Source organism: Emydura macquarii, unplaced genomic scaffold (assembly GCF_026122565.2).
Source record: "Emydura macquarii macquarii isolate MOO-44397 ecotype Brisbane River unplaced genomic scaffold, CSIRO-AGI_Emac_v2 contig_561, whole genome shotgun sequence".
Lineage (NCBI taxonomy): Eukaryota > Metazoa > Chordata > Testudines > Chelidae > Emydura > Emydura macquarii.
The window spans coordinates 14,880,084-14,907,113 of NW_027130698.1; the positions used below are offsets into that span (position 1 = coordinate 14,880,084).

The 27,030-nt window shown below is 48.5% G+C and overlaps 2 protein-coding genes and 1 long non-coding RNA gene across 4 annotated transcripts in view; 2 read left to right on the forward strand and 1 right to left on the reverse strand.

The window, feature by feature from the left end:
- The first annotated feature begins 10,075 nt into the window (after positions 1-10,075).
- Positions 10,076-15,802, forward strand: GINS2 (GINS complex subunit 2). Of its 2 annotated transcripts, none has more exons than XM_067540206.1 (5): positions 10,076-10,364; positions 11,206-11,320; positions 13,392-13,491; positions 14,652-14,778; positions 15,071-15,206. In XM_067540206.1, the coding sequence occupies exons 1-5, from the start codon at positions 10,179-10,181 to the stop codon at positions 15,101-15,103; spliced, it is 561 nt and encodes a 186-aa protein (XP_067396307.1). In that variant the 5' UTR covers positions 10,076-10,178; the 3' UTR covers positions 15,104-15,206. The 2 variants fall into 2 exon arrangements, with proteins under 2 accessions (XP_067396307.1, XP_067396306.1); XM_067540205.1 differs by having other exon boundaries at positions 10,096-10,364; positions 15,126-15,802.
- Positions 15,803-19,206: 3,404 nt separating this feature from the next.
- LOC137147816 (uncharacterized) lies at positions 19,207-21,470 on the forward strand. Its single transcript, XR_010918358.1, has 3 exons — positions 19,207-19,481; positions 21,158-21,220; positions 21,335-21,470. It is a non-coding gene; the product is annotated as an uncharacterized lncRNA (long non-coding RNA).
- Positions 20,981-27,030, reverse strand: part of GSE1 (Gse1 coiled-coil protein) — a 280,307-nt gene continuing 274,257 nt past the window's right edge. The window contains exons 16-17 of the mRNA XM_067540204.1: positions 25,614-25,717; positions 20,981-22,016 (exon numbers count right to left, since the gene is read on the reverse strand). Coding sequence (XP_067396305.1) covers positions 21,882-22,016; positions 25,614-25,717 — 239 coding nt within the window. The 3' untranslated portion in view covers positions 20,981-21,881. The remainder of the gene's footprint in view (positions 22,017-25,613; positions 25,718-27,030) is intronic.

Below are 27,030 nucleotides of genomic sequence, written 5' to 3' on the forward strand. Positions count from 1 at the left end.
AGGGAGCGCGCCTCGTCACGTGACAAGGGACGGAGCTCCACAATAGACAGGGAGACGGACGCTTCCACCTTCCCTGAGCCGTCGCCTCAGCCAGGGGAAAAAAAGGTGCCGGCTTCGTCAAACAGCAAGGCCGTAGCTGGGCCGGGGAGCTGCCAAACAGTAAAAGTTCAAACACCTGCGCAAGGGAGTGTGGGTGGCATTATGTACATTTCCTAGCGGCTGAAACCACTGTGCTACAGTGATAGAAGAGGCTCCTTAAAGCAGCGGTTCCCAAACTGGCACATGTACCACCAGCGGTACGTAGGTCACCTCCCAATGGTACACGTCCACCAACTAATTAAGGCCTGGTCTACACTTACTGTGAAATTCGACAGCCATCGACGGCAGATACGCAAGCTGCATAGCGTATCTCCCATCGACTTCCTAAATTCTAATGAGCGCGGCGTCCTCGCTACGCAGCGCTGATGGGAAACACCCTCCCAGTAACGGGGCGTTGCTCTTTTTTTTTCCGGGAGTGGATTTATTAAGTCGATTTCCGGGTCGATGGAGCGGGTCTCTACTTCCGCTCAGTCGACCCTGAAGAATCGATTGGACGGCGGCGAATTTGCCACCCTCAGTGAAGACTCTAAGACTGCAGAATTGGCGGTGGGACTACAGGTGGTGGCGTTTTATCTTGGTGGTGTGCAATGTGGTAGAGTTTGGGAACCGCGACCTTAAAGGATGGGAGAACATGCAGGGGTCCGCGTGGCTTGCATGGATATGAATCACATGCAGTTCCTGAGTTCAAACAACAGGTTCACAAAGGTCTTGTAAGGGATGAGCTGTGGTAGGGGGCAAGGTGTCAGTGGAAGGGGGCAAGGTAACGTCAGCATTGCTGAAGGGGTCCCCATCTGATGCAGAAAAACACATAGCATCTTAACGTCAGGCGTCTGTAGTGGAAAGCCTTCCAGACCCTCCTGAAAGCTCTCCTTTGTGTCCTGCCGGTGGGTGGCAGAACCCTGAAGGACCCTGCTGTCTGTCAGGAAGCCAGCCGTCACTTCCTTGAGTGCAATTCAAACCTGCTTGCTGTCTGCATTTGTTGGCTAGTCGTAGCTGCTGGCTGCTGCCCGGGTTGAGGGTTCAGTGCCAGGGAACGGCATGTGTCTGGTAAGGTCTTTGACTCGGGGAGGTTCTGGGAGCTGGGCTGCAGACAGAAAAGCACCTGTGAAGAGCATCAGAGTAAATAAAAAGGATGCTGCATTGTCGGCGTAGCTGATCCAGTCTCTGTTTGATGGCCAATCTCAGCATGAACCCGATGCAGAGTTCCTAAGGTTGCAATGCTTCTTGCTGTCAGCTGCTACTCTGCTCATATCTTCCTCTGATCTCCATTCACCTTTCCTCCTCTCTTTTCTCTTCAAAGCTTTTAGTGCCCATAGCAACGGCCAGTCATGAGCAGTGGTGAAATGAGGGGAGAAAGCAAAGACCTGGGCTGCCCTCCCCGCCGTCACCTTCTTAGGAGCCTCATCATGCCAGGCTCAGCACTGAATCTTGGCACAAGGCCTGGAGGAAACAACCCTGCCAGACTGACCTTCGCTTCCCAGGTGCATCCCTTGAAATTTGCTGATGTTCACAGTCTGACTCAACGGAAATTGCGAGTGTTTCTCAGCAGCCCTGCTGATTCCTCGGCCCACCTTGGGCTGTGTTCTTGTCAGCTCTTGCAGGCTAAGTAGGGTCAGGCTGACAAGTAATCCAAGAGGGGCAATGGGGTGCAATGTTGATGATTCAGCAGATGGCACGCTTTCCTCTGAATTAATGATGATCCAGTGCCCCAGGGTCATCTTAGGGGGTGCCGTGCTGCCGGGGGTTCTGTCCTTTCACAGAGATACAAAACCAATCCCTGACATGGCAGATCCAGTGGTACTTGTGGCAGGAGGAAGCGGTGTTAGTCCTGCATGGGTGTTGCCATGCTGTCTCTCTAAATTCCCCCGTAGTGTCAATGAGATACATAATTCCATTCCACTTGCTGTCCAAACTTGTTAGCATAGTTTTGCTCTGCCCTGTTAAACCACACCCAGTGGCGGGTGCATTTCAGCAGTAGATGAAGTAATTCCCATGTATAGATTTTAGCAGGTGTAATAGATAAAGTGCTTCGAGATCCGAGCTACTCTCGAAATACGAGACACTATGTATTCTGATCAAACCACCGTGCATTTCCCCTCACCCACGTTTTATGATCAGGGATGCTTGCATGGGAACAAGAGCATTGTGTCTTAAATGTCTGAGGGCTCATGTGATTTCATAACCCTTGATGGTGCCAGGAATGTGAGTGTTGTGATGTTCCATAGGATGGTCGAGACTACACTCGGGAGTCAGATGCCGTCACTGACAAATTCTGAAGGCACTAAGAATTGTTTTCCTGCACGTGTGTTAGCTGGAAAGAACAAGGGGGGGAGAGGGGAAACACAGGAAATAGACTCCGCTGTAAATACAAAGTTTATCCTTGTTTTCTTTGGCTTGGCAGCTGTCACGCACCAATCCATGGACACCCGGAATTTCAGGCTCCTACCATTAATGGTGCTTATCTTAAGAAATCTACACAAAGTGGATGCTGCTGAGACCTCTTCCCACCTTCTCATTTTATAGCACCTAACAACTTCCATGTTGGTTTACAGCTGCTTTGTCATAAACGCCTGGTTTTTTTTAACGGGAGGCGGGGGGGGGGGGGGTGTTCTTTGGAGCAAGGGCTGCTCTCGCTTGGTGTTTCTCCAGAGCCAGGCACAGTGTGGGCGCTGCTAGAGCCGAAGAGAGGAAGGATGGTGCCGTGATCAGAACAGGAAGCTTGTGGGTTGGGAGACCGGGATTCAATTCTCCGCTCAGTCACAGACCATCTGTGTGACATAGTCTTTTTGTGCCTCAGCCTCACAGGGGTGTTGTGAGAATACATCCACTATAGACTGTGTGGTGCCCAGACCTGATGGCAACGGAGGCCATGGAAGCACCTTCGCTAGCAGTAATAAATAATGACTCATACTTGGAACCAGGCAGCATCATATAAACACTAGCTAAGCCCAGTTTCAACACAGTGTGGCTTTATTATCCCCAATTCTCAGGTGGGTAAATCAGAGGCAGAGAAGTTAAGTGACTGGCTACAGAGGGAGAGACTGGGATTAAGACACGTTCCTAGCTCTGAGACCACTACCCCAACCTTCTTTTTTTAAATAAAGGATGTGGCTTGTAACTCTTTACTAATCCTTTGTTTCGGGTCTAGTTGCAGGGCCATGGATCTCTGGAGATCTGACTGCTCCTTCCAGTGGAGGGAAATGTATAGGTGAATGGTTCTTGTTCTAAAAGGACAGCTGTAGCTAAAGGAATAGGTTCCTGCTGTGTTTTTAATCATTAGACCCGAATGGCATTTGATTCAACCCTGCCAAAGATGCTATATAACCATCCACTCTACTTCTCTCAGGGAGTCCTCAGTTTAGTTCCCTCACTATGGCAGGATTATCTGCTACTTCTGCTTGGTTGTCTCATTAAAAAGAGTTCTTCATTATTTGTATAGCAGTAGCGTCTAGGAACCCCAGTCCTGGGCTAGTGCCTGGTGCTGTACTAAATAAGTGGATGTGACAAACTGATGGGGGGGGATCACCAAACAACTCTACAGGATAGTACACAAAGAACTCAAAATAAGACAATTGTAGGTGCAAAATGCTCTGACAGGATCACTCCATATAAAAGTGTTCAAATATAGATGAGTTAAAACTCCTTATCTGTGTTTTAATATCTTTGACTAAAACCTGAAAGCATTTTTTTAAATCTAGGGATTTTCAACAGTGTTGATCAAACTCTGCGTTCCACTGTAAAGCTATGGTTGACTGCAGTTGCAGCAGAGTTAGGCCAGAGCTGTCTGCTTCTGAAAATCATGCCCCATTTCCTTTACCATTTATTTAGAAAATGTTAGTAGTCCAACACAAAAGACTCAGTCCTCTTCCCCAGCAAAAATAAATCCTTCCTGTGACCACTCAGCTCAAAACCCACTTCATTCCTCTATCATTCAACTCACCCTTGATCAAATACCTGCAAAAAGAAAGGAGTCTTTTGCCCTGCATTTGTGCCCTATTTGACCAACCAAGAAATCAGATTCCAGAGTCATGGATCTTCTGCTGTGTCTGTTCACTTTCTATGCCTCCTTGTTCAATCTGAAGGAAGATAAACTGGTCAGTTTCACATTCTGGTTTGAATTGGTTTCACTTTCAGATTTTTATCCATGATCCTGGTGGTGCATGAGCAAACAGAAAGCAAATCCTGCGTGCACCACCGCTTAATAAAAAATATTCAGACATGGAGGTCAAAGCAGTTTGAGTGTGTCCCACTAAAATGTGTTTTGGGGAGGATATTGTTTGTTTTTAAAATAAAGAGCTAAATGAACTGATTCCAAATGGCACTAACAAGGAAACTAAATAAGTGGCATGACAGATCATCCTGTGAACATTAACATCTTAGACATAATCACAGGCTGGGGCTTTCCACCCTGACCCTAGCATTACACATAAAGATCATCCACGTCCCATGATGAAAGATGGAGGGTTTGCTACCAAGAAACAGAATTAATCAGAAACCTACAGGAAAAGTGGGGGGGAGAGTGTGAAAACAGATGGAAATTTAATTTTTTAATGACAGCAGCAGATGGCAAAAGACACAAAAGTGTATTCACACCATGTCAGAGCCATTTATAGACTGCCTGGCACCGCCGTAATGCATTCCAATAGGGTTTAGATTATTGCTCCCCTGAGACATGCAGGCAATTGGCTTTCGAGTGGAATTGTATTATTTTTCTTGCTGCAAAGTCTGAAAATAAAAGTTTCACTGCAGTTACCGAGGCGCCCTTAAATTCACGGATAGGTGAACTAACGGAGTAAATATACTGAATGAAATTTACTGTGCATCTCCTCCCAATGCCTAAGGAGAGACTAGTCTGACCTTAGGGCTTCACTCTCTTCCCACAGCAGCGTTGGTTTCAGTGGTGTGACTCCTGATCTAGAGCATCCTGACTGGAGAATCAGACCTGCAGGGATTTCAGTGAGAGATCTAAAGGCACAAACTCTGGGCTTTTTGCAATCTGACTCTCCATCTGCATTTTGCAAATTGACCTGACATTTAAAATAGGCTAAATTAATCCACCCAGATTTGGACACCCCTGAACGCTGCTGGAAAGCCAAAGCGGGATTGTGGAGTTTATGGCCACCTCTTGTGTTTAAAACCAAGAGAGAACTGAGTTATGGAGATCGGATCTGGAAACGCACTGGAATCTGACACCCCCCCCCGGAACCCTGCGCACATGCCACGGTACATGAGGCACTGCCGACCCTACGGCCCCTCAGTCCCTTCTTTCTGCCAACTCCGGCGGTGGGGCCGGGGGGTGGGTTGTGGAATGGACATGAGCAACACATCTCGAAGGACATGCATTACTGGTAAGTAACCTTGTTTTCCTCTTCGAGTGCTTGCTCATGTCCATTCCACGATAGGTGACTAACAAGCAATACCTTGGAGATGGGTAGGACCCCTTGGCGATGACCACCTCGACTACCAGGTTCGTTGTGGGTGCCACAGCCAGAGCAGGTGTACGGACAACGCTCCGGTGAGCTGGGTGACCCAAGCATCATCCCTACACCGAGGACTTTTTGTGCTCTGCATGCGTCTTGGCGCTGAGTCAAGTTCCAGCAACCAGCTCTGCCCGGCCTCGGCGCAGGGCGAACTCCTCGGTGCCGAGTCTGAATCCAGCCACCGAGTTTGGCGCAGCCTCGGTATGGGGGTGAAACCTCGGTGCCGAGGCTGACTCCGGCATCTGGGCTTGCCTCGGTGCCGGGCGAACTTCTCGGTGCCGAGTCTGTCTCCTGCTACCAGGTTCTGCACCTCCCAGCGAACACCTCGGTGCCGAGTCCGTCTCCGGCATCCGGATTCTGAACTGCCTGGCTTCTCGGTACTGAGGCTGTCTCCGGTGACCGGGATCAGTGCCGTGTATTTGCTGGCAAACTCTTCAGTGCCGGAGCGGTGGGATGGACCTCACCTGGTGCCGGGGGGGTCGAGACCGGTGTTGGGCAGGCGACTTCGCTCTCCGCCTCGATGCAGGTCGGTCCGGCGATCGTGACCTGGGATGACTTCTAGGGGAGCGTTCCTGCTCTACCCTAGGAAACCGGTCTGCAGGAGATCTTCCTCCCCGTACTGGGGATCTCCTGAGCCATTCAGGGGGTCCCAATGCGGGCTTCGCCTTAATGCCAGCCCGTTCTCTCTCGCGGAGGTATGGGGGGTGACAGTGTATGCAAGGCCAACAAGGCTGTTGCTGCCCTTCGGCCACTGAAGCCGGTAGGTGCCGGGGGGCTCCCCCATTCCTCGAGTCTCCCTGGCTGGAGATGCTGGCTCCGGCAGTGGGTCTCTGCAATCTGACCTTGGTGCAGATTGGTGCTCCGCCCTGCCTGCTCCGACGGTGCGGGGGAGTCCGAGTGCTTCCGTCTGTGCGGTGCTGAGTCGGGTCAGTGCCGACGGTACTCTCTGCACCGGCGGTGCGCTGGATACTGCAGCAAAGCGGTTGGCTCGGAGTCGGCTCGGGGTTCAGTGAGCTGGGCTTTCAGGTGGATTTTCCGGAGGTCTGAAGGCCTTACGATCCGTTCTCTTACTTACAAGGAGCTTCCCCCCACGCTTTAGGCAGTGGGGATCAGTTAGCGGGAAAGCCTTCCCACTGGAACGCACGGCTTGAAGCCATGACACTGGATCATACCTGCTCCCGGTAAGAAACTCAGCTAGACTATCTTCAAGCATCAACGACCACTACAGCAGTTACTCATCTAACTAACTAATTAACACAAAAACCCCTAGTTTTAAGGTTTAAACATGGGGAATAAAGCGCTTGCAATGGAAGCGCAGGCAGTTCCAGTAACCACCACGGGTGGAAAGAAGGAACTGAGGGGGCGTAGGGCCGGCAGTGCCTCATATACCACGGCATGCGCGCTGGACTCCTGGGGGCACCAGAGCCGGCCCTACGGGATCTACTAAGGGGAAAAAAGTTCCGGTAGCCATGCACGGAGGCGTGCACTCACCTATAGTGGAATGGGCATGAGCAATCACTCGAAGAACTCCCTTTAAAACAAGACATAATTGCTGTGGAGGAGAGCAGGAAAATGTGATGTCGAGAAGCTCAGAAACCAGGAAGTGAATCAAAAGGACCCTACATGTATTAGTGTTAAACATCCCATGATTTTGAAACCAATCTCACCTTTTGGGGCGTGACTCCTTATTTTTTTGGATGCTGGGGGTTGGCAATGTTGCTGACTGTAAATGCAATTGGCACTAATTGGGCCCTGCTTGTTGGCAGGCACAGCAAGGAAGCCATGGGTTGACCGAATGATGGAGACTAAACCGCTTTCACACCCCAACAGACACCTCACCGGGGGTGGGGTGGGAGGGGCAGTAAGCAGGGGCACTTGCCCTACCAGTATTATAGATGGTGACTTTGGCCAGGGCCAAGAGGAGGTTGACGAGGAGGTCCCGCGACTTTGTGGGGCCACGGACGGGGTGTGCGTAAATAAACAAGTGCGGGGAGAAGTGCAGCCAGAACCTCAGCAGGAGGTTCTGGAGGAGCCGGAAGAGGGGCTGCAGCCTGGCGCACTCCAAGTACGCGTGCGCCAGGGTCTCCCTCGTGCCGCAAAAGGGGCAGGTGTCGGGGCGGGGGGTGAACCGCGCCAAGTACACGCCCGTGCTCACGGCTCCATGCAGGAGCCGCCAACTGATGTCCCCGGTGGACCGTGGGGTCAAGGTGGAATACAGGCTGGCCCACCGGGGGTCCCCGCCCTCCATAGGTGGCAGCAGGTCCCGCCATTTGGTGTCGGGGCGGGACGCGAGGCGGGGGAGTGAAGGGTGTGGAGCACGAGCGTGTAAAGGTGGTCTCTCGGCGCGGTTCGGAAAAGGACCGGCTGCAAATCGCGCAGCCGGCTCAGTGCGTAGGGGAGGGGGGGCCGAGTGGGCTCGCGGGGCCGGGGCCCGATGGAGAGTGCCGGAGGGCCAGGGCTGAGGGGCGGGCGGGGAGCACCCTCTCCCAGGACCCGCTTGAGGTAGACGTGAGCAGCGGGGGGCAAGGCTGCCCAATGCTGTCCCTCTTACACTGATAAACAGAGGCCTCTGGAGCTGCCTGTCTGGCACTTTCCATACACACACAACTCACTTAATTAAAAAAAAAAAAAAGAGAGAAAAAAAAAAAAGCCCTCAGGGAGTCATAAAATATCAATCAATAAAAATCAATCGATAGGAACCATTGGCAGCTGCTGCGAGCAAGATGGCGCTTCGATTTGTTTTTTATGGGGAGGGGGTGAAAGCAGAGCGAAGGGAAATCAAATCCAGACATAACAAGGCCTGTGAGCGACAGCCGCAAAATGGGATTATCATCATCCTGCGACTACGGTGCTATCATTTTTCATTTTTATTCATGCAATGTAGAGTGGCTCAGCTCTCAAGTCTAAGCATCCTGGTTTGGGGGAGGGAGAGATTAGCAGAGTAGCTGATGAGGGGTAAGAGGAGGAAAATGGACACCCCGGGAAAGACTTTTTGCGGAGAAACACAGTAGACCTGACACGGGGTCCTTTTTATTCATCCCATTGCATCAAGGTTGCTGCTGTCGCTGGGACATGCTGGAAGCAAGACAGAGGAGAAATAGGTGGTGTTTTGAACAGGATCGCAAGAACACACCATTAAATAGACCTGTCACCACTAATATTGTTTGAAGGCTTTCTGTTTCCATGACGACCTGACAACCTAACAGCCTAGCTGACAGTGCTCTAAATCACTCTGGGATAAAAGCTTTTCATTTTTTTTTTCTCTTTCCCCTGCATAACTTTGGACATTAATGTCTTCAGTGTGTCTCTACGGTTTTGTTTGTTTATTTTCTTAGACACATCCTGATTGCTGGGTGTTTGGGGACGGTTTTTCTTTTTAATTAACAAGTGAAGGGCAGAAGGATCGAGGTCAGAGGTGAGGAATAGTTGAAAAACCCTTCCTCAAAACACTTCTCTGCCGTGAGGCTCCCACCCCACCCGACAGTGATTTGCCGGGACTGTTGTTTTTCCCGCTGATCAATGCCACCTCCTTCTTTCCTTGCGCTCTGCCCGGTTTTCTGTTGTACCCATCGGTGGGCTGTGATTTTCACACTCCGGCTTCCAGGCCGGGGACTGTCTCTGTTAGGCTTTTGCGCAGGGCCCAGCGCCAGAGGACCTTGGCCTCTGGGTGCTATCGTCCTGACGTGAACCAATTAAAGCCCCGTCGCTGCCCAGGAGAGCGTTGGGCAAAGAGGAGGCGCCGGTTCCCTGAACCCGCCGTTGAAGAAAGACGGAGCGAAGGGCCAAATGGCCAAGCCCCAGCGGGCAGCAGAGGTTGCCCGGCTGTGAGAGGCTCAGCCGCAGGAGGGTGACAGGGGCCCTGTAAGACCCACAGTGGGGCGCAAGGCAGCCCATCCTCCCGCTCTCGGGGCTTTGGGCGTCCCCGTGAAGCTCTGGTGTGGCTGGGGGCCAGCCGGGCCCCGAAACCCCCAGGGAAAGCTCAGGACGGGGGCCAGGTGGGCCAAGGTGCAGGGCGCTGTACCAGCTGCCAACGTGGGGGACGAGGAAGGGGGGGAATTTCCCCTCCCTTGACATGTGGGGCGCTGGCTGTTCCCCTCCCAGGGGGCAGGGCGGGTCACTGGGGCAGCTCCCTTCCCCGGGGGGCGGCTCTGTCCCCGTGGGGGGGGGGGCGAGGGAGGGGAATCCCCGCCGGGCCCACGCGGCGCGGGGTCTATGACACACACACGGCAGGGCGGGCTCAGCCCGGACCGAAGGGCTGCCGCGAACCACTTGTGGCCCCGCCCCCTGGGGGGGGGGAGCGGCCTCCCGCGGGCGTCGCTGATTGGTGGGGAACGTTCCTCCCTCAAAGGGGCTGTTCTCCCGCCCAGCCCGAGGAGGGCCCTGCTGAAGAGCGTTCTGATTGGCTGGAAAAGCATTCAAAGCCGCTCAGCCAATCACGCCGCACGGGGGTAGGCGACTAAAGCCAATCAGAGCCCCGCCCCTAATTTGAGACGGGCGAAGCGCAGCCACCGCCTCTCTCGCGCTGCTAAGAGACGAGGCAGCGGCGGGCGGACGGGCGGGGCTACATTGCGGGGGCGGGGTTTCCCTCCCTTCCAGCCAATGGCAAAGGCCGTAGGGGTTGGCGCGCGCGCGTGGGCATCGTTTCCGTCCGCGCCGTGGCGGGCTGTCGGCGGCCTCCTTCCTCCCCTCAGGGCCATGGACCCCGCCGAGGCCGAGTTCCTGGCCGAGAAGGAGCTGGTCACCGTCATCCCCAACTTCAGCCTGGACCGGATCTACCTCATCGGGGTGCGGCGCCGGGCCGGGCCGTGGCGGGGGAGGGGCGCGAGCGCTGAGGGGCGGGCGGGACTGGCGCGCTTGTGAGGGGGGGAAAGAGGGAGCCGCGGGGGGCGAGGCCCTGACGGAGGCAGCCGGCGAGGACAGGGCCTGCGGGGAGCTGGGCCGGAGGGGCCGTGGCGATGGGGGGGGGCTCGGAGGTGAGGGGGGGTAGCGGCCTAGTCCTAGTCCCAATCCCAATCCCAGGCGCTGCTGTCATCCGATAAACCGCCCAGGTGTCGCTGCCCCAGGGCTCTGTCCTGCGCCCGTCACCGCGGGGCCTGGCCTGCCGGTAAAATCCACAGCGAGCGCAAAGCCCCGAGCGGGGCGACGGCAAAATGCCCCCTCACGACGGTTAGACGTAGCCCCCTTCACCCCCTGGCTCTGGGCCACCTGCCGGTTAGCCCAGGTTGCCCGATCCCCCTGCATCCTCAGTGGCTGCGAGAATCACCTGCACTTCCTGTCCTGAAGTAACTTGGCTGCTGCTAAAACACCTGCTGTATTCCGAGGGGGCTGCAGTTCAGGTGTGGAAGAAGTCATTTCCATGTGCAGCGTATAAAACCTTTTCGGGTAGAAAGTGCCACTGAGACGTAAGTCGTGACTGTTGAGGGAAGGAAGGAAGGAAGGAAGGAGAACTGTGCTGGGATCTAGGACCGAGAGAAGGGGTGATTTTAGGTTGGTGTGGGGTGGCTTCCCTAAATCCACAGGGAATTGTGTGAAGCTGATGATGGAAAACTAGTTTTTGCAGAGAGGTGTCTCAATTTTCCATGCCCTGTTCCATCTACTTATTTTCATACTGAATTTCATTTTCCAGGGGGATTTGGGTCCCTTTAACCCTGGATTGCCGGTGGAAGTGCCTCTTTGGCTGGCTATTAACCTAAAACAGAGACAGAAGTGTCGACTAATACCTCCTGAATGGATGGATGCTGGTAAGGAGAACAGTAGCCTATTGTAATTTTTAATCTGTGTAGTTAGAATGGATTCTTATTCTTATACATAAATTGGTTTAAAATACTGCATCCCAGCTCTGCCACCGCTTTTTGTGTGATTTTCAGCTGACCACTTCAGTGTTCTCTGCCTTATTTGGCCACTTATAAAATGAGTCATACTTGCCTACTTCAGTGGTGAGATTGGTTTGTAAAGAGATTTGATGTCCTTGGATGAAGGGTTCTATAAAATGTGAAGTATTGCGATTTGCGCCTCTTCTTTTCTAGCTGTATCTCTAGGTGAGAGAGTGTCTTTGGAGAGCATACAGAAGTTCTAATCTGCTCATTCTTCTTTATTCCATGATGTAGTGTCCTTTGAGGGCAGTCAGGAATGGAAGTTTTTACCACCATGTGACCCATCCGTACCTAGGGTACACCATCTGAAAATGCCAAGATCAGGGCAGGCTGCAAAAGGAGAGCAGATTCTCCCAACACTGGCGGGTGACACTGAAGTCAGACTTCCCAACCAGCCACAAACAGTGCTTCTGATTCTCCACACTGGTTATCAAGAAGCTAAAACAAAATATACACAGCCCCCTTTACTGCATTTCAGTCTCTGGCTCCCAATCAGCCACTAGGTCCAGTTATTTAAAACTCTATGCTCTTTACCAAAAAGGTTCTCCTGACCCCAAAGGGTCAACTATATTACCAAATCATAAATTTGGATCTTACCAAAATACCACACTGCCAGCCAATCCTTTAGTAACTAAAACTAAAGGTTTATTATAAAAAGAAAGAAACAAACTATAAGAGATGTTAAAGCAATCAGATACATACAAATGATTTGAAAGTCCATATACATCAGGTTTCCAGTAGAACTGTGGAGTTTGCAGGCTTGTATAGTTCCTCTGGTGTACATCCAGTACCTGGATGGGTCTCAGTCCTTTGTTTCACAGCTTCAGTTGATCCAGTTGAGTTGATCCAGAGGTAGATGAAAACTGACTGACTTGAAGACTAAATGGCTGTGGTGTGGGGTGCAGCTACTGTGTCTTTTATATCCCTTGGCCTTTGCCATGCTGCTTGTGGAAATTTACGGAAATAAGATGGAGTCCAGGGTCACATGAGTAAGTCCTGGTGTCTATTCAGGTATATCCTTGGCTTCTCCCTCTGGGCCCATTGTACCCGTGAGTTTCCTTAATGGGCCATTAAGCAGGCTAGTGCTGCAGCCATCCTGTCTGGGGTGTCGCCCAGAAACACAGCACAAGTTAAAATACAGATATATCAAGCATATCTGTAACTTTCAATACAAATATGACACATACATATAAACAGTATCATCATACATAGCAAATTATAACCTTTCTAGCGGTACCTGACATGGCATCCCATATAAATTATTGTAATTATGAAATATTGATGTTAAATAATATCGTAAATGGTCCCCCTAATCCAGCCAGCATCATACACTATGTGAAATACATTATTAGTAAGAATCCTAGCTCTCTCCTTTCTGCCATCGTGGGGAAAATGTGTAGTTAAAAGTGGGAAGTACTTAATGATAGAATCTCAGGAAGAGTGAAGAGGCTTGTCTCTAAACATTCTCCCTCTTCCACATTTTCCTCATTCAAGAGGGTGCAAATCAGTGAGCCAAAAAGGTACTTGGCAGAAAGGTTCCTTTTTTGGAGGAGTCCCCTCTCCAGGCATGTGACTCCTTCTGTCATGTCCCTAGTGGTGATGGTGATCCATTCTTCTAGCCACGTAGGATTGACTGTTGCTCCTCAGCTCCTGTCATCACATTCCTGGGTTGGTGGGTGTCCCTTTCTCTCCTGTGAGTTGAGGTCCACTGTGTCAGTGTTGTTCCTAGACATGAGATCAGAGCAACCTATGGGCATTAGAATTGTTTCTCCTGCAACAGGAGCTGTCTCCACCTAAGTGCTGATTCTACCTGATGTAAATACTGAGTGGATAGTTCATCCTACCAGGTTGGTTGAGGGGTGCAGCTTCTGCTAGGAGGACCTGACTCCAGAGCATTGAAGCATCTGGCAAAGTATGACTCTTCCGAATTGTGTTTCAGAAAAACTGGAGGAAATCCGGGATCAGGAACGCAAGGAGGCCACTTTCACTCCAATGCCCAGTCCCTACTACATGGAACTAACCAAGCTACTGTTAAACTAGTAAGTAGGTCTCCTACTGTAACCAGTCAAAAGCACTATCCTCCCTTCCCAGTGGGGTTTGAATTGGGTAAATGCTCAGGATTGTGAGTCGTGACATAGAAAAGCTTTTAGGATTTTATTGGGTTTAGCTTTGGAAGCCTTTAGGAAAGTGTTAACAGGAGGCTTATCCCAGAGTACATTAAAATTTTGCTAGGGCACTTATCTAGTGGTGGGCTTTGTATTTATTAACTTGGTTTCACTTGTTCTTTGGTGTGATAACTGGATTCCAATGCTGCATACAGCAGTAACTAAGTGTAGTGGTCCTGGATGTGTATAGCAAATTTTACCTTCATTTATACAGAGGCAGTTCTCTTAAGCACCCTGAGAAATCAAGCAGCATAATCCTTCCAGATTTCTTCCCCCTCTGCTGCTGTTAGGCTCCCTCTGGAGATAGGCAATTCTTCCCTTCTCAACCTGTAGAGCAGGGATTGGGGATGTCCTGACTCTGAATTATCATGTCTGCTAAGAAATTTCACTACAATAAAATGGGCTTGCTGGCTAGTATTTTTTTCTAAGCGCACACCTTTCTGACTTGAAGTTCTTGGATACAGAGGGCTTGCCATTTGAAGCCCTAGCTTTTTCTTCTGAAGCTTTCAACCTCTTAGCATGCAGGCCCTTTCCTTACACTAGTATAATTATGACGCTTTTGTCCAGGAGAATTGATCTGATCTTTTGAGGTTCTTGTGGAAGTATTGAATTGTCTACCCAGGAGGATGTTATGTGGCACAACCTGTTTGGTCCTTTCAACTGAACGTTATGTGATTGAGAATTAATAGTACTGGGCTGAACTTGAGCTCGAATCACAGTTGAGCCATTGAGTCGCTGTTCAATGTGTGACTTTAGCCAGGTTATTGGACCTCCTGGTATTCCAGACTAGCAGGACGATTAAAGAGCAGAAGGATTGTATTGAAAACTGAGCTTTTCTGGGTAAATAAAGGTATCCAGAAAACCCCAGCAGCAGCAGAAGCAGCAGCAGCCTGGATTTCAGTTTTCCCTCTTTGTGTAAAGCAAACTAGTCTGTTCATGCTTCAGAGATTTGAGAAGCTGCCAACGCTACTTGTGCCAGAGACTTAACTATTAGTCCCTTGCAGCCTGTTCTGACTTACCACATCCTCTTCCAGTGCCACAGATAACATCCCGAAAGCAGATGAGATCCGAACACTGGTTAAGGATACCTGGGATACGCGGATAGCTAAGCTGCGGCTATCTGCAGACAGCTTTGTCAAACAGCAGGAGGCCCATGCCAAGGTATGGTAAAGGGAAACGTGGGGTGTGCTGATAAGTCTGCTAGCTTTGTGCTGGGAATATTCAAGATGCTGTGTGATCACATGGCTTGTGGATGATTAAAACTGCTAGTGAAAGTGCCAATTGTGGCTTTCTTTCTGTGGTTCGGTTACCTGTCTATTGAGAACTATACCCATGTGGATTTTTTTAAACCTTTCTTATGGGCTGGTTGCAGCTCCGCATGTATTATGCTGTTCGAAATGCTTCTTCCAAAGTTCCTTGTCATAGACTGGCCTTCCTTTTGCTTTTGTGGCAGATTGTAATGCTGCGTCCCCAAAGACTGCTGTAATGTCGCCCTCCTTGTCTTTTAGCTGGATAATCTGACCTTGATGGAGATCAACACCACTGGGACTTTTCTTACTCAAGCCTTAGATCACATGTACAAGCTACGCACAAACCTTCAGCCCGGTGAGAGTGCCCAGTCCCAGGATTTCTAAGATGCCTTCTGACACAGCCTAAAACCCTCCTGGGATGGTACAATAACAATAGGAGGGCTCTGCCCCCTGGACACCATTAACGAGTCCTAGTGCAACTTGCCTTATGCTGTTTTCATGCCTCAAATGCCCTGTCCAGATCTCTGCTGAAAACATGGAAATCTCATACCTTTCCTGTCAATTGTATATAACTTGGTTCTCTGTGGTGTTTGTGTGAAGGCTGCAGTTCCCCTCAGTTTGCAGGCAATAGAAAGAAGGCAGCCTTGTGGCTGACTATTAATCCGTTGGGGGGTGCTGATGGCACAGAGGGCATTTCCTGCTGAGCAGCTATCGTGAACAGCTTCTGCTCTACACTGAGCATCCTTGGCAAAACAAATGATTCTGCCTGGCAGAACTCTCCAAGACCCGGTGCAGCTGTCTTTGAGATGAATCCGCTGCAGCAGTTGGATGCTGTTGAGAGGTTTTTCTTGTTAACCCCTTCATGCCTTATTGGTTGGGTTTTTTATATCTGACTTAAATTGTATGTAGCAGCAATAAATATGCTCTCAGTTTAGTGTCTTGCTTCTTCTCCTTTCCCTGGGCTATCTAACACCCAGGAGGCCCTACTGCCTGGCTAAGGAAGATTAGACTGTTTTAAACAGCTGGATGCACAGCAGTCCTCTGGCTTCCCTGGGCTATGGCATGATATGTGGATTTTAACCCAACTCTACTGCATGATGTAGGGGCTGGTTCTTCCACTCGGCCATCACTTACAACGGTATATTCATCTCTGAGCATAGTTGACAGATGAGCTCAGGGGGCAGGCTTGCAAGACCATTTAAATGCACTGTTCTCGCTCTGAGTAATCTTGTACCTTTGTATTTCTCCCCCAGTGGGAGGGTAGAGCTTTAAAGAGAACATGCACTACCACATTTGGTTCAGGTACTGCTTCTAGCAGGCCACTGAGATCTCCTGGTTGGATGCACCTGTGGCAGGGGTGGCTTGCCCACAGCATTTCTCTCTCATGTACACTAAGAAAAATAAATAACTTTGTTGGTTTGCCTGAATATGAATGTCATCATAAACATAATCTCTGCAATAGCGAGAATATTAGGGGGAGTTCATACCACAGGGTCCTGAGCACAGGAGGGGCCATTTTATAGTTTGAAATCAAAAGATTATGATACATTTTAACCCCCACTGCACTGAATCTAATCTCTGACAGCTTGCCAGTTGCTGTAGTAGGTGCTATATAGACAGTAGTAAAGGGAGAAGCCTGGCCATGCTGCTATCTGTTGGCTATTTGGGAGACTCAGAAGTGGGTCCAAGAATTAGTTGGAGGTGCAGAAAGAAATGCTCATTGTGGCTGGAAGACATATTGTGACATGCATTTGATCTTTTGACTGATGTTACTATTTGTTTAAAGAAAAATATCACACACGAAGAGGAATGAACTGTCTGTGTCAGAAGAATAAGATACTCCTTTTGTTTTAACACACACTAACTGTGAAGATCAGGATGGTATTATGTGAAAACGCCTCTTCTAATGCTCTCTGCAGCTAAAGTTAGGGTCCTTGTCTATCTTGGCATCTATAAGTGGCCTTACTGTCTGCTATAGGCTCCGTTATAGCAATTACATCTCATCAGAAGCAATCAAGTGTAGCTGAATGTGTACATGGACTGCCCTTCACTCAAGGCTCTTGTCCATAGTTCTCATTTGGCAGCAGTATTTAATAACCATGACCTTCCCAGGTGTGCAGGCAAACATTTCCCTACTACCCTTACTCTCAAATGACTGAACGATCTTCCAAATATCTCTCACCACCTGCTTCCTTTTAAACTTCCCCTACGCTGTTTTTGATATCCCACGGTCTCCTACGTAGTCCCTGGTTAACGTGTATGTATCCTATGATGTGGTGGTGGTTGTGAGTGACGTGGTCTATGTATCTGATGGTGTAACGTATGAGGTAGGCTATTCCAGACTGATGTGAACCTTCTGAAATAACGAATTACTTAACCTATGTGTAAACTGCCCAAATGCTTCACCCCTATATTTAAACAACTTGTTGCACCTGACCTGCAAGCGGAGCTGGGTGCTGGCTAGGTGCCATGATGTGCTGTCAAGCACACACTGCCTTTTTGCAGGAATCGTGTAAATAATGGTAGTGCACTGCACGTTGTCTTTCACCCTAGATCAGTGTAACTTTTCCATCCACTAGTGGGAGGGAAAAACAATCCTTTGCCATGATTTAGGACAATTTTATTTTTTGGATGTTGTCAGAAATTACAGCAATATATTCATAAATACCTAATTACTACATTCAACAAATAATATATTACATTACAATTAATTCAAACAAGTACACTTAGAACAGGTTTAATTTTTCTTTCACAGCATCTAAACTGCCCCCAGCAGGCCTGGGGCGTCCTTCCCCCTTTCTCTCCCTCCCATGCTCTGGTTTTACTGCTCTAGCAATTCTGCACAGGGTACATACAAATAAACACAACCAGTCAACATGACCCTTGGGGCAAGAGAGAGTGAGGGGAGTAGTACTGAGAATTTGTAAGCACTGGGTCAAGAAGTTGCTGATTAGCTCCTGCCTTTATTGGGGGGAGAAGGGAAGAATCAACAGTCTCAAGTACAGGAATTGTTGCTAAGCAAAGTTACATGTTTCAGACAGGTGTGCTGGGGAATTCCCACGCTGAAGGGCACTGAAGTTGATGGATACCCTGACAATGAACTTTTTTCTCATGGGCTGGGAGAGGAAACAGTGATTTAAGCATAAAGTGTATTTTTCCTGTGTTAAAATTATCATGAGGGCTGTGAAGTGGCAGCAAGTACGCCAAAGGCTTACTGTGCAATCTGGCTTAAAGAAACAAAGCTGTCCGCTATGAGTGCATTTTGCTTCTTAAACGTTTAAGTGGGAATGCTTGTACCTTTTTAATTTAAAACCATTCTTTTTGCACATACATCATACCTTAAACACAAAGCAGTGGTAACCGCCTTTCTTTAAACTGCGCCCTGCTCATTTCAAAAAGCCCCCCCCATATTGAAAATGCAATTATGATTTGAAATGTGACTCTAAAAATGGCATTATGCTGCTGGTTGCTATATACTGAGTCAGAGCTGCCTCATCTACTAATAACCATGGCTATTTTTTCTGTCGTCAGTGGTGTAGCGTTTACATGACTGATCAGCAGAAGCTAAATTCTAGTCTACGTCAGCAGCAGCATTGTCAACTAAATTCTGATTCTAGACTCTAGGATTGCTGACAATATCTGAAGCAGACCAGCTATGGCTTTAGTTTCATGTTAGCAGTAACTTGCTTTGGAATTAAGAATGGGCTCACTTTAAATTGTAAAAATATGCCAATCTGATATCAAAAGCCTTAACAAAGAGTAAATATTTAAAACCACAGTGTTCTAGTCACTTGCCTGCCCATAATTGCATTTTAAAAAAAGTCTCTGCCCTCGTGAGTGAAAAGAAAACTGCAGGCCTATTGCTGTGAAGCCATTGCTGGTCATGGTCCTTGTAAATATTGTGAAACCAGAGTCACATAAATCAGCTCTGAAGCCAATTGTGCTGTATTTGCTGTGCTTTCTATTGTATATTCTGATGTAGTTTTGTCTGCTCTTCAGTCTCCCAGATAGGAAATAGACAGTGTCAGCCCAGCAGAAAAGAAGAATCCCACATGAGCAGTCATACAATTCATCAGTTCAGCTTTTTGGGTAAAGCTAAATTGAAATTAGTCAATGACTGCTTTATTTTCTTCCATTTGCAGAAAGGCATGGTCTGAATATAGGCTGGAGGTTGGCTGTTTGCATTGCCCTAAATACCAATGAGAAAGGGTGGGTGGGGGGAAATGTCAAATTGCATGGCTTAAAATGGGTATTAGGTTCAGCTTTCCTTTCTGGTCTGTTCCTTATTTATTGTTCATGCTGTGTTAAAGGCTTAGATTTATGTAATCTGATTGTCTTGGTACTCCTGGGGGGAGGTGGGGGGGAGCCTTCAGATTCTAACGATGTGGAAACTGTAGCAGGGTTGCGATTAGGTGTTTGTGGGAGCTATGGCTAAAGGGAAAGAGGAAGTCATAGCCTCTACTTGCAGCATCTACCAACGGACTGCCATTACTTAGAGTGGCGCATGGATTTTGCTTTTCCCTGTTCTGACATCATAGTCATTGTTTCACTCCATCTAGCTCCTCATCAGCTACACAAGAGCGTGGAGTACCTGCCTCTGCCATCTGCAAACAGGTGGGTGCAACATCTTCTAGGAATGCAATATGCTAACCCTTGCCCTGCCTCAGGTTTAGTGGGGCAGAGTGGACATTTCTTCTGAAGGCCAGCACTGGACTAAGTTGCTTGCCTTTTAAGTGTCAGCTGTTAGAAACCTAAAGCAAATAACAGGGAGAACCAATGCTGTCAACCTTGTCTAGAGGGTGTTGTGATTCCTAGGGGATGTTTTTCCAGTCCAAATGCTTACTGTTCTGACAGAACAGAACAAGCAGCGCTGGCTGTCTTTCTCCCTCTTCCAAAATCATCTGTTGAATGAGGTGGGTGAATTTGGGGGTGGGGGTGTGTGTGAAGGAGACATCTTCAACCAATCCTAGAGACAAAACAACTAGTATGTAGATTTTGATCCGAGAAGTTTGTGATCCTTTTGCCCTCATCAATTATTCCCCATCCCTCCCTCAGCTACAGCACAGTTATAGAAGATGTTGAATAGGGAAATGGGGTACGTACAGCCTATGGCCTTTCCTGTCCAGTTTTGTAGCTGGAAAATGAAGCTCCTGTTGAGTGCTGTTCCTCCTGGTGCCACTTCATCTTACTTTTAAGATGAAATATTCCAGACAAACATGCACAGCAAATGGTATATGAGGAAATAGCTAATGCAATATTACTGCCAGCTGTTAGGAAGTAGTAGGAAGCAGAATCCTATTATCCACAGGGTCCCTCACCCATCTAAGACATTAATATTAAAAAACAGTGAGTTCCTGTACGCTACCCAGAAAAGATGGAATTTTGCCAGCACCTGACCTTGACTGCTTACCAGGAATAGAGCTCATCTAGGTTAAGAATGACCCAACTGAAAACTTCAAGCCAGCTCTTTGCAAAAGAGGTCCTCCTAGGTCACAGAAATGTTATTCAGAGGAATAACTGGAAGAGAAAGGAAGGGCAAGCAGGGAAAATTTTTCACTTTCTCCTCATCCCTATAACTGCTGGTGTTTCTCATGTGAGTAAACAAGGGAAGCTCAGTTCAGACTGCACTGATTTGCCTCCTGTGGGTTCTGAAAACATTTCCTCGTTAAAATGTTTTCTACGTTACACCTCTTCAGAGTGCTGAAAGACAGCAGCAAAGCTAATCAGAGACACAAACAGTTCCTTTAGTTCCTGAACTCTTGTTCCCAATGCAGACTTTTCCCCTCCCTCCCCCATTTAGTAGCAGCTAGTCATATTTGTAATGTAACTTTCCAAGTGATTGAAGGGAAGAAGAAAAAATCAGAGGGAGGTAAGGAATAATTAATTCCTGGCTTTCTAGTAACAGAGTTTTCCGTACCAGGAACTGATGCTACACAAAGCAAAAACCAGAAGTGATAGCACATGCCCCAGTGGAAAGCTTTTTTTTTTTTTTTTTTTTTTTTAAATTCTTTTAAAACACTTCAATGTTTTTCATGTCCTGACCAGCAGCAGTACAAACACTAAAAGCAAGTTATTTTGCCAAAAAAAAAAAAAAAAAAAAAAGCAGAAACATATTAAAAATGGCAAGCTCTTTATAACAATAATTAAAGTAATAAAAACATACAAAACTTTTTAAAATATATACACAGTACAAGGCTGAAGCACCTTTGACTTTTTTTTAAATTGCAAAATCGTTTGCATTTCTGTGAAAATTTCACTCACTAGGGTATGTAATTTGTGTCTCTCTCTAGGTGTATGTGTGAGTTATCATTCTGTACATTCTGCTCCCTACCCGCACCCCAAGTAATAAAAAGGTACCTTCGGTTTGTTTATTCATTTTATTTTTTATAGCGAAGTGCATGTCCAGTGGAAAGCCTGTCGATTTAGAGAAAGGCTCATGTTCTGAGGCTGTGTTTTGCTCTTTCCAGGGCTTGTTACTCTGCAGATCACTACCACAGCTTTCTGTATCAGAGATACACAGTTCATTTGCTTTCAAAAGTGTACCCAACTTCCTCTGAACGTGAGAGACACCATCTTCCCAGTGAAGAACAGGCAAACCCCATGGTACAGCAGTTGGACTAATATGGCAACGAAAGAATGACTGTGTGTGTGTGAACAGCACCCCCTCTACTGGGAGATGGCTATTAGTGTTGTTGGTGAAGTCTTTATCAGATTTAAAAAAAAATTAAAGTGGAGGGGAAGAAGAAAAAAAACCCCTCACTAAAATGAAACAAAATCTAGCTTTCGTAGGTGGGTGGGTGGGTTGCTTGCAGAATTACAAAGATTCAGTTGCATTGAAGTCAAGATAGAGGTGGGTATTTTTTCTGGATCCCATAATCCTTTACTCCATGCATGGCACATTCTCCATTTATTTTTTTTTAGCTTCAAACCTCCCAGTGAAAAATATTAAATATTCAAGGTAATAAAATAGATTATTATTTCTATACTATATGTTCAGCCTAGTGCAAGGGAGCGTCACCTGGGATATCCCTTGAAATAACCCCTAGACCACTGCATTGCAGGCAACGCAAGGCACTTTCTCAAGTGATCTAGTTCGGCCTGAAGTCGCTCCCTTTCTGAGACAATCTTCTGCTTCTGGTTCCTTAGTTCCTGTAAGCGGTTAGGAAAAAAACAAAGTTAAAAAGGGGAAACTGACATGCTTCTATGTGCAGATAGTGCCTCTCCTAGGGTGTGCATGTAGGGGGTATACTTTGCTCTGGTTTTGCAGGGGGAGGCCACTGGGTTTGTTGAAGTCAACATTTTGGGTGGTTTGGTGAGTTAGGTGGAAATTTATAGCAAAGTTGGATAAAATCAGAAGAGCTGATTCTTTGTGGTCCCTATCTGGATTCCATACCTGGGTGTGCCTGCATCGGAGCTGGAACTGTTAGAGTAGTCGCCGGTGACCCACATGTGTGTTGGCCATGTGGTGTATCCAAGGTCTTAGGAAACCACGCATGTGGACGCTCCCTCAGTTCCCTCTTACCAACAGATGCTGAGCCCATAGCAGAGAGGATGGGCTGGTGGGATTGGAATCCAGCTAAGGACCACGCCTCTTGAAGACCCATCAGTTACAGTAAGTAATTCTTCTGAGGGCGGGTTCCTCTGTGGATGCCATACATGGTGTAGCACATCAAGCAGTATTCAGTTTGAAGGTGGGCGTGAGGGCTCTGCCGAAGTAAGAAGTGGTAGGACTGCACAGCCAGCTGCCACATCCGCTGCTGCTGCATGGGCTCTGGTGGAGTGAGCAGTGAACGTGCGAATGGAAGATCACGTTGCTGGTTCACAAATGTCCTGCAATGGGACATCCGCAAGGTGGGCCAACGTGGTGGCTTGTGCTCTTGTGGAGTGAGGGAGGACCCACCATTTACTGTGTTCTATGGGGACAATGTCTCCCTCCTACTCCATCTCAAGTTTCTCCCTCAGGTGGCCTCACTGTTCCATCTCAATGAAGTCATCCACCCCCCCTAAGTTGCACATCTCCACCAGGGAGTGCACACTACATTCCCTCAACATTCGGTGTGCTCTGGCCTTTTAGCTCCAGCACACCTGCACTTTCTGAGCCTCATCCGCACTCTTTCTCACTATAGCAGAACACTGCTGAGGCTGTGCCCTCTTTTCCCAACACCTCATAATGGCTCTCCTGGTGCATCACAGAGCGTGACTCCTTTTACCCAGTCTCTCCACTGCTTGGCATTACTGTCATCACTGCCAGTTCGCTGCGTTGTTGGGCAGTGGTGATGGCCACGAAAAGATCACCTTCATGGGTCGATGGGTAAGGGAACAAGTGGCCAGGGGCTCAAAGGGGGGTCTAGCGAGAGTTGAAAGGATGAGATTAAGGTCCCTGGGGGGAGTAAGTTTCCTGACCAACGGGAAGGTGTTGAGACCACAGAGGAATCGAGCAGTGGTTGGCCAGCTATAGGCAGGAGGAAGGCGCGGAGCGCTGTCAGTTGAACTCAAATGGAGGAGTGGAAGCAACGGCCATATTAGTGACGTGGGACCCGTTCTATGACACTTCTTTGGCAGAGGGTGCGTTCCTCTTTCTGGAGAAGGTCTTGTGATGGCGCTGCATGAGTACCCTGGGGAGGGTGATGAGGGGGAAAGGTGAGGAACTCTATGCGGTGGTATATGATGTCTAATGCCCACTGATGGGTGGTAATCTTGCTGGTGGTGCGTTGTGGATAGGGAGTGTCATGTGTGAGGGCCCGCCAGTTGCAGGGCCAGGCATGTGGGTCTGATTGCGCTTGTGGTCTGTGGGGCATTGGAACCACTGCTGCAAGGACAGTATGTATGCTGGTAAGTAGGTAAGATGTTGTGGCTATGGACTCTGTGAGCACCCCACTAAAAATGCTGGACCTGGTTCCGAGGATCATTCTGAGTTTGAAGGCTGCTCCAGGAAGTGTGGTACCATTGGGGCTGGTGGAGCCGGTAGTGCAGGTGGAACCTGTGATGACGTTCCAAGTTGTAGGCTCAACCGTTGGTATAGAAGTAGCTGGTGATAATCCCAGGCGATCCGTGCTGCGTTGGAGGGACCACCGGGGGCAGAAGCAGTTCTGCTGATGGCGTGAGTGAGGGGAGATTATCGGCCAGATGTGCCTGGGACCGTACATTGTACCAGGCGTGAGAGATCAGACGGAGGTGGAGTGGGCGGAGCCAGGTGTTCAAGTAGTACCCTGGTGGCTGAGGCAGAAGATGATTCCAGTCAATCCCGATAATGCTTGGACTTACTCTCCACTTTGGATTTCTTCGATGGTGGAGCTGCCTGGTCTGCATGCGACTTCTCATCTGGCCTCTCATGGCGTGAGGAAATAGTTCTACGCTTGGAGGTGGTCCCGCCTTGTGCCCATGGCTATGCTGCTTATGAGCACGATGGGTTTTTACCAGTGCCGTCGGTGCCCCCTGGCTGGTGACGGTGGTACTGGGCACTCCGGTGGGGTCGTTGGTGCCAGTTCCGAGTGTGCATGTGGATGCATTCTGCAGGGACTGCTTGTGTAATCTAAGTTCTGTGGCCTCATGGGTTCGCAACAGGAAGGACCAGCAGATGGAGCAGTGGGGGAGGATGTAGCTCTCACGGAGGCAATGAAGGCAGCATTGGTGTTCATCGTTCACTGAAAAGGATCTCGTGCACGACGCGCAGTTCCTAAATCCAGTTTGTCAGAGCACAGCCCACAGCCCCTCGTGACGGATAGGATGTCTCAGATGGGTAGAATGACGGTGAGGCCAATTATACAAAGAACACTAACTATAATTACTATTAAGAGAAACTATATACAACTTTTTTTTTTTTTTTTTGCACTACCCAGATCGAAAAATGAAAAGAAAAGGTGTTCTGACTCTGGCCAGGCAGCGGTAAGAGGGAACTGAGGGAGTGTCAGCCCGCATGGGCTCATAAAACCTCAGATGCACCACATGGCCAACAAATGATGAATACATGGGTTGATGGAAACTACTCTAACCAGCTCTAGCTCCAGCGCATGGCACGCATGTATGGAATCGGCATGTGGACCAGCATTCGAAGAACCAAAGGTTTTTCTCAAACTTTGTGGCATCTGTATTTCTTTTCCCAATACTGCTCGTATATTTGATCATCTTACTGCCTCATAGCTCTTGCCCTAAGAAAGGAGACCCTGCCATCTAGCCTTGTCTGGAGCCAGCCCCCGTCTTTTTGCTGTGGTGCAGGGGTGGGGAACCCCGCAGCCAGTTTTCAGTGGGCCCAGGCAGTCAGGAAACTAAAAGAGATGGCAAAACCTGTACTGCTGGATTTAAATAATCCACTGCTCTGCACATGCTGAATTCCTACTGATAAAGGGGTGGGGATGGCAACACTGAACATGCACAGAGAATCACAGGGCAGCGGTTCTATTCTACAAGTCACTTATAGGTCTGCACAGACTCTGGCTTGGTCTCCTTCCCTTGCTTCCAGTGATCCTGTCTGCATGATACTTGCTAGTGCAGTTTTATTCCTGAAGATGCTGTATACAAATGAGCACTAAGTCATCTGAGAAGCATTCTGTTCCATGTAGGTTTTTATACCACACTCATCACTGTGGTGTCTAAGCGCCTTCCAGTCATGTAGTAAGCAACATGACTACGTGTGCTGTGTTTGTTCTCGCGTCATCACCTACATGTTCCCAAGGGCAGCCTCTACAGGGGTTCCAGTAGGTGTCCTGTCCCCATGCCCTGGAGCATGTCGAGGTGTCCATTACTCACCGCCATGCTGTGTGACAGCTGCTCTGCAGTCAGACTGAGACTGTAGTGCTGGGCCTCCAGCCGTCGGCACTGTGTCTGCAACACTTGGCGTTCCAGGTTTTGTTCTGCAACCAAATGAGAAATAATCAGCCTTGCATGGTATCATCAAAATGTTTGGCTAGTAGCATCTCTGTTCCAGCTAGTCTGTCCCCACACCAGTCTTCTGAATTCTCACCCTTGATGTTGGCCTTCTTCTGAAACATCAGAAGGTCACTGCCAGAGGTAAGATGTCAGATTCAACAGTCTGGACCGATCAGCCTTCATCCACCATTATTGATTTGATATAATTGAAATGTTTTCACTATACTATGTCATGGAGATCAAGGCCACTACCACTTGCCAGTTATAAACTGTGTGCATCAAACTCTATATAACCTCATGGATGGAAGAGTCCTTCATATCTTGGGCTAGTTCCTAAAACTTGTGTGCCATGCTGGAATGTTCCTAAGTTGTTCATTTGTGTGTTCGCCACAAAGGGCCACTGGCATTCTTTAAACCAAGCATTGAAACACTGGACAGAGCTGTAAAAAGTTACGGCAGGACGCTCGTTGCCAGATTCTCTCCCATTTCACCAGGCTTGCTTAATTCTGCCCTTCCCAAGTAGATGAGATAAGTTCCAGGTAGCTTACAATGCCTCTAAAATGCAACATGGTGCTGGTTCCAGGTTTACTGCCTCTAGATCCAGATCTTTAAAGGTGTTTAGGCTCCTATCTTCCAGTTATTTCAATGGAAGTTAGGAGCCTAAATACATTTGGGGAGCTAGCCTGTCCTGAACAAATGTGCTTAATTTGTACAAAGAAAGGATTTTTTTAACTGCCAGTCATGCAAACTCAGCCTAGGATCTGAGAGAGAAGCTGGCTTCTTCATCATCAACTAGATGCCTAGATACCATAGGGATGGAGAACAGGCCCTGCAGCTGGAACAAAGATTCCATGGATGGGTGAGCCAGACTAGCATTTAGCTTCCTCTCCCACAGCTGTGTTGCCTTTGCAAGACTAACAGGAGTAACAACTGCTTATAGCATCAGCTAGGACTCTGACTAGATACAGGGAGCAGAGCTCCTGAGAGAGGTCCAGTATTCCCTGTCATTTTTCTGACTCCTCACTTTAAACAGAGGCCCTCTCTGCTCTGTGTGGAGGCTAACCATCTGGTACCACTTTTCTTAAGTGTAAGGGCAGGACTGTACTCCTTCCATGCACAGCTTGCTTTGAGCCAGATGGCTGCCACCATCCACAGCAAAGGTAGCTGCATTATAGTGGTGCTGTTGGTGAAATACTTTGGAATCCTCCAAGATGAAAGGCTCTCAGGGATGCAAACTAGTATAATCATTTTCTAAAGGAAAGTAAGAATTGATTTGCAAAGACAGCCTGATGTCAAA